This window comes from Sinocyclocheilus rhinocerous, unplaced genomic scaffold (genome assembly GCF_001515625.1).
Source record: "Sinocyclocheilus rhinocerous isolate Xijiao unplaced genomic scaffold, SAMN03320098_v1.1 scaffold1311, whole genome shotgun sequence".
NCBI classification, from domain to species: domain Eukaryota; kingdom Metazoa; phylum Chordata; class Actinopteri; order Cypriniformes; family Cyprinidae; genus Sinocyclocheilus; species Sinocyclocheilus rhinocerous.
In genome coordinates this window covers 213,900-226,477 of record NW_015637852.1, presented here as the reverse complement: position 1 = coordinate 226,477, position 12,578 = coordinate 213,900, and the positions used below count along the sequence as shown (strand labels likewise).

Genomic DNA, 12,578 nt, shown 5'->3' with positions numbered 1-12,578 from the left:
TAGCATTAGTAACGATAATGGTGTTTGTGTTTGCGTACGTTTGGTCATACTTGTGAGGCATTACTTCACTTACAAATAGTGAAACATGTTAAAAAAACAACTTTGGAGCACTTCGGAAGTGTTCGTCATAAATCAGCCAAATCGTGTTGATATGCTGATATCTGTGTGAGGGTTAGGTTTAGGTAACTAAATGAACCAGATAATGTATTAAAACATTTTTGTATATGGTATCAAAACTAATATAGTGAAACCAACATGATTCTGCTCAGATCTCTTTATTTACCTGTCATTTAGTCTTTTTTAATCTAGCACACTACTGTCACCAAAGCTATATCTTTGTCAAAACTGAGGTGTTCCTCTGAAGTCAGTGGCTCAGATGCTGGAATAAGGCATGCATATACAAACTGCAAGTTGACAAGACCAAAAGATTTTAGATTCTGTGTATCAAAACCTAGTGAGAAATGCAGAAGAATACTGAAGAACACAACTGTTGTTCATTATAGAATACAGACAATAGCCTAGAGAACTGAAGCTGAGATATCAAGTCAGAATACATCTGTTTCTGTACATGATATGTAGCTTAATATGTAGATTGTATGTAAAATAATTTTACTCCAAATGAAAGTTATAAGATGGCACAAGAATCTGATCCATTATTTCAGTATTTTGTAACCAATAGGCTAATCAAACTCAAAATATTCGGGTTTTTTTTCTCCTTTTAAATTTTTAATACATTTTTTTGATTATACAAATACATAACAACTTAAGGGGGTGAGACTGAGACTAATATTTAATCAATAAATGGTTTCTCAGTAGAAGTTCTTATGCTTGGCAGTATAGTATTGACATAAGATTCTGCCTTATAAGAACCTAAAAAACAATTATTTACAGTAGCTATTTAGATTTACTTTGTAAATTCACATGGTCTACATGAAAAGATACATAATGATTTAATAAATTTAAAAAAAAGATAAATAATGATTTGTTCAGGCATAATTTCAGTACAATCAATTAATCAATATACATAAATGTTGCATCTAACATCAAAAGTAGAATGTCAATTTATAGGTCAACATTACAGCAATATTTCACCCCCAAAATGAAAATTTGCAAAAATGAAAAAGATGTATTTATCCTCAGACCATTCAAGATGTAGATGAGTTTGTTCTTCAACAGAACAGATTTGGAGAAATTTAGCATTACATCACTTGCTCACCAATGGATCCTCTGCAGTGAATGATGGATTTGTTTCTTACAAACACGCAGCTTTTTGCTGCACAGGGTGTTAATTGATGGACTGGAGTCATGTGGATAGCTTGTGGATTATTGTGATGTTTTTATCAGCTGTGTGGACTCTCATTCTGACGGCACCCATTCACTACAGAGGATTCATTGGTGAGCAAGTGATGTAATGCTAAATTTCTCTACACCTTGTTTGGGCTGAGGGTGAGTAAATTTCAGCAAATATTCATTTTGTGGTGAACTATTCCATTAATTTAAAATAATCATACTGACGAATGCATGAACGTCTCATCTTTAAGGCATTCACAACAGCCCCATCACAATAAATACTGTAACAGCCATGATCTCCTTTATACTGAATGTAAATAGACCCACAGATTTACAGCACTGCATTGCCTTTGAGAGGCCTCTCCATCTTCACTGTTTTTGGATCACACTCCAACATCTCTCTGATCCATTCGTCATTCAGCGCGCCTTCAATGAATTCCTCTTGACTGATAATGGCTATAGAGACAGAAAGAAAAAGAACTTCTGTAAACTGCCATTTTCTAGTAGTGCTTTGAATTTCAAGAGTGGTTGAAATAATTTTGCTATTTTAGATAGCAATGTAGCTTGTATTGATAGCGCGTAGCTTGCCATTGTTATCTTTGTCCAGCCGTACAAATATCCTATTGGTGCATTCTTCAGGAGTCAGTGGATCAGGTTTGGTCAGACATGCCGCAACGCTCATCTTGTACACAGCCTGAGTGAGAGAACAGTCATGAGAGAATATTAATTTGTGAGTATATATTACCCTCTAGTGGAGCAATCCAGAATCACGTAAACAAACTGCATTTTTAATTCCATAGTAAAATGCAAATCAGATTAGAGCAGCAAGTAATAGAGGTTTTCAGCTATAGACACTTACCTGCATGATTTCCAGCATCTCCGAGCGTGTGATGGCTCCATCTTTGTCTTTGTCATAGAGTTTGAAGGACCAGCGCAGCTTCTCCACCGTCGTGCCCTCAATCAACATGCTGATAGCTGTCACATATTCTCTGAACTATCTAAAATGTAATAAGTAGTGTAACTATTTCAATTACTTTATTAAAGTATGGATTAATTTTCAAACATGTAAACCAGGCAGGGTTAACCTTACAGTAGTATACTATTCAACACTGATTACTGTCAGACTTTCAAAATCCTTCATCTTTTGAATTAAGATTATAATAATAATTTATTTTTAATAATTTATTTTTATTTTTAATAATTTTAAAGCACAGCCACCACAAAATCAGACTTACTTTGAGATCATTCTGAAGTTAATACAGATTTAAAACCATAACAAGAAATGGTTTAGTAGCTAGCTACGATACTGTTTTTGAAATCAAATCTTTGCGTAGCTATGACAGGAAACACTGGCATAACAATGGCTTGGAAGAAGCTGTTAATCTTAAAAAAATAAAGCATATGCATCAACCCAAATAGGAAATAAAACAGTTAACAGTGTCCTAAACTCCTGAAAGGTGTCTCATATTTTAGAGCAGTCACTGCAATGCATTTTTAATTCCATAGTAAAATGCAAATCAGATTAGAGCAGCAAGTAATAGAGGTTTTCAGCTATAGACACTTACCTGCATGATTTCCAGCATCTCCGAGCGTGTGATGGCTCCATCTTTGTCTTTGTCATAGAGTTTGAAGGACCAGCGCAGCTTCTCCACCGTCGTGCCCTCAATCAACATGCTGATAGCTGTCACATATTCTCTGAAATCCACAACTCCATCCTGTTAAATGGCAATCATATCATATCACACTTTTTATACAAATAGTAAAAATTGCTAAAATAAATAAATAAGCTATTAACTTAATTATTATAGGTTTTATTCAAAATGCAGAAATGCAGAAAATGAAATGCAAAATGCAATGTTTTAATAATAATTTTATTTAGCCTACAGTTTTAGCAGTTTTGTTGTGTTTTTGTCATTTTTATTTGTTTCTTCTTTATATGTATATATAACACTGGCATAACAATGGCTTGGAAGAAGCTGTTAATCTTAAAAAAATAAAGCATATGCATCAACCCAAATAGGAAATAAAACAGTTAACAGTGTCCTAAACTCCTGAAAGGTGTCTCATATTTTAGAGCAGTCACTGCAATTTATGAATTAAATCAATTTGATCTGTATGTGGATGCATGTGGGAAAAAATTCAGATGTAACCCCCTATGTAATTGTTAACATTTTCATAAGTAACTGTAATTTAATTAAAAAATTTTTGTAACTGTAACTGATTACAGTTACATTTATTTTGAAATTAAATTAAGTAATTTAGTTACATGTAACTAGTTACTTCCCAACAATGTACTGTATATATTCTACGCTACTTTACTTTTCTAAAAACCTCCGCCTTTTACAAGTCAAGTCAACATACACACGCATGTTTTGTAAAGCCAGTGTTTTGAACACATCACATATGTCAGGCCTCAAAGCTTGTTTGGTTTTGAGCTGTGAAATACCCCATTGTTATCTAGCGTGCGGAATATCTGCTCTGCATACTCCGCTGACTCTTTTCCCGCGGTTCCATTGCAGAAGTGACGTCTGAACTCATGGAGAGTGATCAGTCCACTGGGACATTCATTCAGGAACTTCCTGCCAGACACGAGCACAAAAGTGGACACATTTTTAAAACTATTTCGATTATTATTGCTAGTATTATTTTCTGAAGAGCTTTTTATAAAGCTGAAAATGTGATAGTGTTGTTTAAAACTGATATCAAGCAATTATTTTCTCATCTTAAACCACTGATAAATATTAACCGACCTTCGGGTTTTCAGCGTTGCAATATAGATATTGTATAGATCCAAATAAAAGAATTCAAATAAAATAAATACACATTAAATAAAAATACACTTTAAAATTTTATTAACTATATTTTTATTTGATATACAAAATCAAAAATAAAATAAATACACATGAAATAATCATTAATTCAGTGAGTTTCCTTGTAATTATTATTTGTAAAATGTACTATTAAATTCTGAGTACAGATTTTTCAAAGAAATCCTACACCAATTTTTTCAGTGTACAGACAATGCATTTTTTGACAATTTTCTCTTGACAACCATAAACCAGGTAATTGATTTCTAAAAATGTGTAAAATTGTATAAAATATGAATATTTTAACAAATATGTATAATATTAATTAATACTGGTAGCTGTTGATAAACACTTGATAACTTAAAGATTTTGTGTTGTCAGTATTATATGATCCTTTCTAGAACAGTTACATTATGAATGATTATTAAAAAAAGGCAATGTTCTTATCATGCACATCATGAAATGAAATGTTCCAGGAAAAAGACTACAGTAAAAGGTAAAAAAAAAAAAAAAAGACTCAAATAAGCAGATGACCTACTTATGCTGAGATAGCGTTTATATGGTTTTACGGTCATGGTTGGCATTTTATGGTCTACAATAAAAATCTTCAGTATGGCATGACCCTTTCTTGACCCCATTTATGGTTATAATTACTCCCCAATAATAAAGACCCAGAATGAGGAGGTTTGCTTTGCACAAAAGCATCTATCAGATGACATGTAACCAAGCTTATGTATTCTACTTTTACTACCCGCTTCACTAAAGCCCAGCTGTAGTCATAGTAATATTTTGCAAACTTACCTGAACCACTCATAAAGCTCGGTGACGTATGTACCACCTTTTCTGCAGGGTAAAGTTGCGGCCTGTCCCATCTTCATCAGTGCAAGAAAATCAACAACGGCAGAGATGCATATATAGCAAAGCCCAGCTTACTTCTCTCTCACTTAATCATTCTTACCCAGACCCTTCTGCATCTGTGAAATTAAACTACAGTAATCTCCCCGCAGGAGGTCGACAGACAGGTGAGTGACACAAATTAATTACCTCAAAGACACATGAGTGACACTTGAAATCCTCTAGCTCCTCCAGGCCCAGCAGCAGTCAAGGACTCTGCATATATTATATAAATTGACAGTTGCAGCTCCATATTTGCCCTTTGAAGTTTTAAAAAATGTGTCAGTTGTTTGTGAGCTGGCTTGTTCTGGTGACCTAGTTAACAAATGGTAAAAACCATTTTGTGCATGCAGCTGAGAAAGCTGGTGAATATTCTTAGAAATGTGAATGAGGACACAAAAACCATCAAAGACTCTCACGGAAGACTGTGGTTTAGCTAGATTCATCGTTTGAGTCAGCATTGGTCTCACTCTTGATTGAACCGCTGAATGCACTCAACAGCTTAAACAAGCAGTGTAAAGGTGAACGGTTAAGTTTTGTTGACATCAAATTGGAATGACAGGAAGAGGAATTTACTGAAATGTAATTGAAAGAATTTTAGGAATTTCATTAATCAACAGGTTCTGATCCAATTTTGATTGGTTATGGCTATTTATTCGCTGATAATATAATAAGTTGTTTACATATTTTTAATAATAATACAAAGTTTGCTAATATTAAGATTTTTCTAATTTAAGTTAAAAACAACTAAGCCATTTTATCCAATCAGCCTTCAGTTATAAAAAAAAATATTTAAAATGTATTTATATGTATAAAAATGTTGAATTTAGCAGTGGAAAATTTATATTTGCATCAAAATGTATATAATATTGTAAGCAAGTATTAACACCATTCAAATAATAAATCAAATGATCAAAATGCAGCTGAAATGACACTCCAAAAATGCTTAAATACTAAAATAAAATGTGTAAAACAGCTATTCAGATGACCAATTAAATGTTTAAATGTAAAATCATTTTGGAGCATCTTAGTAGATTTTTGTAGACAAACAAATTTTATTAAAACATTCCAATGGGGGAATGAAAATTGCGTTTCAGCATTTACATTTTGTTAGGATAAAAAAAAATAAAAAATACAGTTCAAAAGTTTGGTACGATTTTTTAAAATGCTAAAAAATGCTCACCAAGGCTGCATTTGCATTTGATACAAAAATACTTATAAAACCTGTAATATTGCTAAATATGATTGTAATTTAAAATGTTTCTATTTGATTATATTATAAAATGTAATTTATTCTTGTGATGGAAAAACTACATTCTCAGCAGCCATTACTCCAATCTTCAGAGTCATATGATCCTCTCAAAAATCGTTCTAATACGCTGATTTGGTGCTCAAGAAACATTTCTTATTGTTATCAATGTCTAAAACAGTTGCGCTGCTCATTATTTTGTGTAAACTTTGATACATTTCATTCAGGGTTCTTTAATGAATAGAAAGTTCAAAGGAACATTTATTTATAAACCAAAATTATTTGTAACATCATAAATGCCTTTAATGCCACTGATCCTTGCTGCACAAAAGTATTAATATATATTACTGACCCCAAGACATTGAATAGTAGTGTATGAAAATTTACGAGCAAGTGTATGAAAATTTACGAGCAAGTGTGCTAATAATAAAAAAAACCCTACACTTGCATTAGTTTAGAATATTAAAATCTTGCAATTTCATTCCATTTCCTTATATTCAAATGACAACTTCCTACCTCCAGGAAATGAATTGGAATTTACAAGGCATTCATGACATCTCTGAACATTTGTACATTGACACATGACAGACCAACACAGATGTACAGGAAACTAATGTTGTTTATTGAAGAATCTTTCTACATGTCAGCCTGGAGAGACAGATTCTCTGCTACTAACCAGACCTGTTGACAGCAGCAGCGATGGCGTCATACAAATTCTTGATAACAAACAGGGGAGGAGAAGAAAGTAAAAGACAAAAAAGGGGCCTGCCTGGACAAGGCCCCTTGTTCCATGACAGCCTTGATCGAAGGCTCAGAGAGAGCGATGAGGAGGTGCACGCATGCAGGTCTGGAGGCTGACCCAACGGCTGCTCCCCCGACTGAGATGTTCACGTCTTGAGAATATCCAAACCACTTTCATCACACACTCAAGACAGACAGAAACAAAGGGAAACAGAACAACGAGCAAGTATTTGTCTGTCTTATAAGGCAAAAACCTTTATCCAATACCCTTAGATAGCTAACAGAACAACAAACAAGAAGTAGTAAAGAAAAGCAAAGGATACACAAAAAGGCATGCATGAATGAATATCACTGGATCAATATAAAATCAAGAAGTTCTTAGGCTACACATAGTGAGAGAGCTGAAATTAGGACAAAAGCGACAGAAGAAAAGGTCTGCGGTTCTAACCTACGTACAGTACTTGATTTCTGCCAAGTGCAACTGCAGAACGACACTCCAAACAGAACATAGTCACATTAAAGGAATAGTTCACCCGAAAATGAAAATGTAGTCAACCCTCAGGCTATCCAAGATGTAAATACGTTTGTTTCTTCATCTGAACGGATTTGGAGAAATGTAGCATTACGTCACTTGCTCATGAATGGATCCTCTGCAGTGAATGGGTGCCGTCAGAATGAGAGTCCAAACAGCTGATAAAAACATCACAATCCACAAGTAAGCCACACAACTCCAGTCTATCAATTAATGTCTTTTGTGAAGTGAAAAGCTGTGCATTTGTAATAACGCAAGTCCTCTATTCATAATACTGTTCTCTCCAGTAAAAAAAGTACTCTCATCTGAATCAAGAGAGAAATATGCACACCTCTTACATGCGAGAACAGTCCAAAACAAATATTCTGGTGGATTTTAATGTGAGAGATCAACAGAGGATTTTTTTCACTATAGAGGACGTGTTATAATGGATTATGGACTTGTATTTTGGTCAGAAGCAAGAGTTTTAAGTTAAAACGCCTTAATGATGAATTTGTTTCTTCCAATCACGCGTGTGGATTATTATGTGGAAGTCGTGTGGATTATTATGATGTTTTTTTCAGCTGTTTGGTCTCTAATTCTGACGGCACCCATTCACTGCAGAGGATCCATTGGTGAGCAAGTGATGTAATGCTAAATTTATCCAAATCTGTTCCAATGAAAAAACAGCCTCGTCTACATTTTGGACGGCCTGAGGGTGAGTACATTTTCATTTTGGGGGGAACTATTACTTTAAAAAACAGTGAAGCTATGTGGGGGAGTGGGAAACACAATATAAATCACAATTTTGTCTTTTAGGACAAGCCTGCAGTTATGGCACAGAGCAATGCTTGTACATTGGGGGCAAACGAAGCAGCTGTTCCTGTGCTTAAGGCTACAACTGCCTAATCAAAATCCCTAACTGGTCATCTTACCAGAATAGTGATAGGCTAACACATCTAACCACCTGTGTGACAAACACTTACAGTCGATCCCATGAAATTTCAGTCAGGTTTAAGGAAAAGCCCCATTTATATTTCTTGGTAATGCGTTACGTTTGCAAAGCCAAGCATTGGATGAACAATGGGTCGTGGCAAGACTTATTTTCACACTAAAGATGTGCACAGCATTTCATTTCAGTTGGATTGGGTGGGTGGCTTCCTCCCTTCAAGTAAGCTCTTGGCAGCATGTGACAGAGTAGACAATGATATGAAGACATTTTTTAAAAAAGCAGCTCACACTATAGTCACAGAATTACAGATCATCTGACAGCACAGGGCAGCTGAGCGTTAAGGGTACTTGAAATATGTCTGTGGTCAAATAGCTTTGGTATAATCGGTCAGAATCAGCCGTTTCCATCACGCAAGGCCATGAGACTCCTGTGGCACATGTGCACCGTCACAGTAAAGCAGTTCAATACACTTATCGTCTGAATGAAAGGTCACCAGTACGAAGGGAAGCAAAATTTCGGAAGAAAATGTGCAAAATCAGATACAAAGCCATGCTGAAATGTGAATTGATTGAGGTGAACGATTACCCAGGGGAATCAGATGACTTTTTTTGAAAATTTGAGAAATTTAGAAAGAGAAAAAGCAGAGAGAATCAGTATCCCAAGGATGTGCACACACAATAAGAATTCAAATATAATATACAAAATAGGGAATATTACAATAAATGGCATTTGATAGCATCATTTTAACAGCCTACAAAGATCATCTGCCCAAAAAGAGGTGTCATGTTTCTGAGATTGTAGCCTTCTGAGAAAACAGGTTCAAAACTACAGCGGACATTGTCTTTGATTTATCCATTTAAAGATTAATTTAATACTACTAAAACATGGCAAAAACATATTCTTAGATCTCTTGTCTTCAATTAAAGTAATAGTTCAGCCAAAAATGGAAATTCCAGCATTATTTTCAAAACCTGTATGATTTTCTTTCTTCTTTATGACTAGAATGCACTACCTGACTTTTAAAATCAGATTTCAAACCACCAGGGATCATACACTTGCGAACTCATAGACTTAACAACTGCAGATGACACACTACTAGACTTCATAGTCATTTCAAACACAACAAACGCACTAAGAAATGTGCCTTGTTGCTAGGAGATATATGACAAATGAAAACAATGTGTGTTCTAAAATCAGCTCAAAATACCAAACATGTCTGATATCTTCCGACTGAATGGAATCATAGTCTGAAGCTAGAAAATCTGAATCTGTGCCCAGCATTCAACGTGATTTTCTGTGAATCTGTAAAAGCTGCATGCTGGCTCTGACTTTTGGCAACTAGCATCGACTCCTCCAGACTGTAATTAGGGCAAAAGTCTTGTAGTGTATTCTAGCCATAGGATCAAATGCAATATTGAAACTGAGAAAATTGCATAAATTAAATTGGAGATCTATGAAGGGATAAGTTGGACTATAGCGCACAAATCTTATGAATTACTTCTATGGTGCTTTTTATCGTCCTTATTGAAGCTTGAAAGCCCATGGTCACCATTAACTTTCATTACGTGGAAAAGAGCAGAGTGAACATGCTTCTAAACATCTCCATTTGTGTTCCATGAAAGAAAGTCATACAGGTTTGTAAAGACATGAGGGTGAGTAAACGATACACATTTTGTCCATTTTAGGGTGCATTATACCTTTAAAAGTGGGTTACTATCAAGACTTCATGGCTGGATTTGTATTAAATATCTTCTTGAAGCAGGAAGAATGTGAAAAAACATCTCTGCTGTTATTTTACTGCATAAAAAGTGATTTTGTTAGTATTTTGAAGCCGAGTAGAGATTAGGTTATTCCCATAACTAAAATTATGGGATATAATTCCAAAATACAGAGTTTAAACAACAATCACCTTCTAAATGTTGATCACGTTGAGCATGTTATACCTCTTTGCACATAACTAAACAAGAAGAACTAATGAAAGAATGAAGCCCTGAAGAAGTCTTAAACACCACTTTCACACAAGTGTCTAAAAAGTGGTACTTTGCTGATCCGCTAAAGGATTTTGAGAAGGGTTTCCATGAATTGCTCCCTGAGAGACCCTGCCCTGCCCATCTCCATCAGGACCATCCTTCAGAACAGCAGAACTAATACATCTAACTAAGAGGGCAACAACCAAGAACATTGTCCCAGGTCCTCTAAAAATGTTGTCCCAGTCCCTGTAAATTTTAGTGGCGGCCCTGTTTTTAGAAAAGCATAGCCCTGGCAGGACAGACGAAGGTCTGAGGGAAAAGTACACATTCACACACAGGTTTGTAGACTAGAGAGGAAAAACAAATGTCAGGCCTAACGGTGATCCTCAATTTTCTGATTTTTCCACAGTCTTTTCAAGTAGTTCTGTTTGACAAATGACCACAAGCACTTACCAAAACCCCTCCCCGTTGTTCCACTCTTGTTCATAAAAAAAAAAAAAAACATTGAATTCAAGACGATTTCTGCTCTAAAAGGGTAAAATAACTACCAGGCTTCCCTTGCCAAAGGAATCCCATGACGTTTTTTTTTTTTTTAATTTAGTCCAGCTTTGCCTCAAAAGCATCAGTTCAAGTGTTGATTGACTAAGGAAACCGTTTTGAAATCCTTACGCCACTGGATCACAGTGGACCATTTGGGTTCTTGCCTTATGGCTTGGCTGAGGCATGCGTTTCTCAACATGGCAAAACAGGCCAAGAATGTCTCTCCGTTCTGATCCATGCCAAGGGGCAGAAGTGACCTCAGAGCTGAGGTGAAGAAATGCACACCAGACCACATAAAACCTGGTCCTGTTGCTTAAGGTACTCAGCTTAAGGTACTCAGAGAGACCCCCGTCCCCTTTGGTTCTCCTTCACCAAGGGCAGCCATCAGATAACCTGCCATGCAGCTTGTCCGTACACATTAAAAAAACACTAATAAATTAAAAACATGAAAGCCAAAGAATTGCCGAAGGCTTGTTGCCCCATGAAAATTAATGGATGGTTCGTTTTAAAAAGCTCCAGATAAGATGGGTCTTTTAAAAAAAAAAAACTTGAGCGGTGTTCACAGAGACCAGTGCATCTCGTCAAAGTCCACGGCCTCACCCAGGTTGGCATCGGTCTCCAGTAAGCTCATAATGACCGCCATGGCTGCCTCGTCAGTGCTCAGAGCGCCTAACCCAGGAACCCCCTCCAGATCCAACTGAGAGCTCCCCTCTGGAGGACAGGAACACAGGCAAAGAAAAGCAGAGTGAGTGCCATTTTTAAAAAGATTTTAATTTGGTTAAAGCAAAAAATCTTTAGCTTAGTTTAAAATATGTAGATTTAATATAAGAAATTACAGAACAAGAACATATTGATTTTATTTGTAATCAATAAAATTTATCATCATGATATTTATCATCATTTACTAATTAAATTTTAAGTATACTATTTATATATACTAACCTTTTATACTATACTAACCTTTTATAGTATACTAACCTTTTCTCCAGGAAAAACCCAGACACATTCTTGACAAGCTAGTATCTTAAGTACCACATGGCCAGAGTAATATAATAATGTAACATCTACCCATCAGACTTTCTCCCGCTGTGAAGGCCCCACCCCTCGCTTCCTCCTCTGAGCTTGATTTGCCAGGCATCTCCACATCTGTCGCTTCCCCATTTGGCACCTTAAAGCATGTGAAGTACTAATGTGTTAGAACACAAGAAACCACAAAACATGGAAATTAATTTCTAAACAGACTGACGCATTTGTTTGACAGACTAACATTGCTGCTGGCCTGCGCAAGGGCCAGTGGAGACTTGTCCTGCAGTAAACTGAATGGACTTGTATTGCCGCTGGATGGTGATGAGTTCATCCTAAAGAAAACAGCATGACATCAGAATTCAAAGATCTTTTCTTTAGGGATGTGCAGAACTGCATATTTAAAAAAATCAACTAGGCCCTAATTGACTATATTTCCAAGAATCTTTTGCACTGCTGCTAACAAAAGAAATATATGATGTATAGTGCTGTCAAACGATTAATTGTGATTAATCCAAAATAAAAGTTTTTGTTTGCATAATATATGTGTGTTCGGTGTATATTTATTATGCGTGTATATATATATATATATATATATATA

The 12,578-nt window shown here is 35.5% G+C and overlaps 2 protein-coding genes across 2 annotated transcripts in view; both read right to left on the bottom strand.

The window, feature by feature from the left end:
• Positions 1–1,450: 1,450 nt before the first annotated feature.
• LOC107749310 (guanylyl cyclase inhibitory protein-like) lies at positions 1,451–4,969 on the bottom strand. Its single transcript, XM_016564424.1, has 5 exons — positions 4,899–4,969; positions 3,737–3,869; positions 2,856–3,005; positions 1,879–1,984; positions 1,451–1,746 (listed from the first exon to the last, which is right to left on the bottom strand). The coding sequence occupies exons 1-5, from the start codon at positions 4,967–4,969 to the stop codon at positions 1,622–1,624; spliced, it is 585 nt and encodes a 194-aa protein (XP_016419910.1). The 3' UTR covers positions 1,451–1,621.
• Positions 4,970–8,202: 3,233 nt separating this feature from the next.
• The window catches only part of LOC107749276 (aryl hydrocarbon receptor nuclear translocator-like protein 2), a 23,831-nt gene continuing 19,455 nt past the window's right edge, over positions 8,203–12,578 (bottom strand). The window contains exons 15-17 of the mRNA XM_016564370.1: positions 12,222–12,312; positions 12,023–12,122; positions 8,203–11,665 (exon numbers count right to left, since the gene is read on the bottom strand). Of these exons, the coding sequence (XP_016419856.1) occupies positions 11,514–11,665; positions 12,023–12,122; positions 12,222–12,312 (343 nt within the window). The 3' untranslated portion in view covers positions 8,203–11,513. The remainder of the gene's footprint in view (positions 11,666–12,022; positions 12,123–12,221; positions 12,313–12,578) is intronic.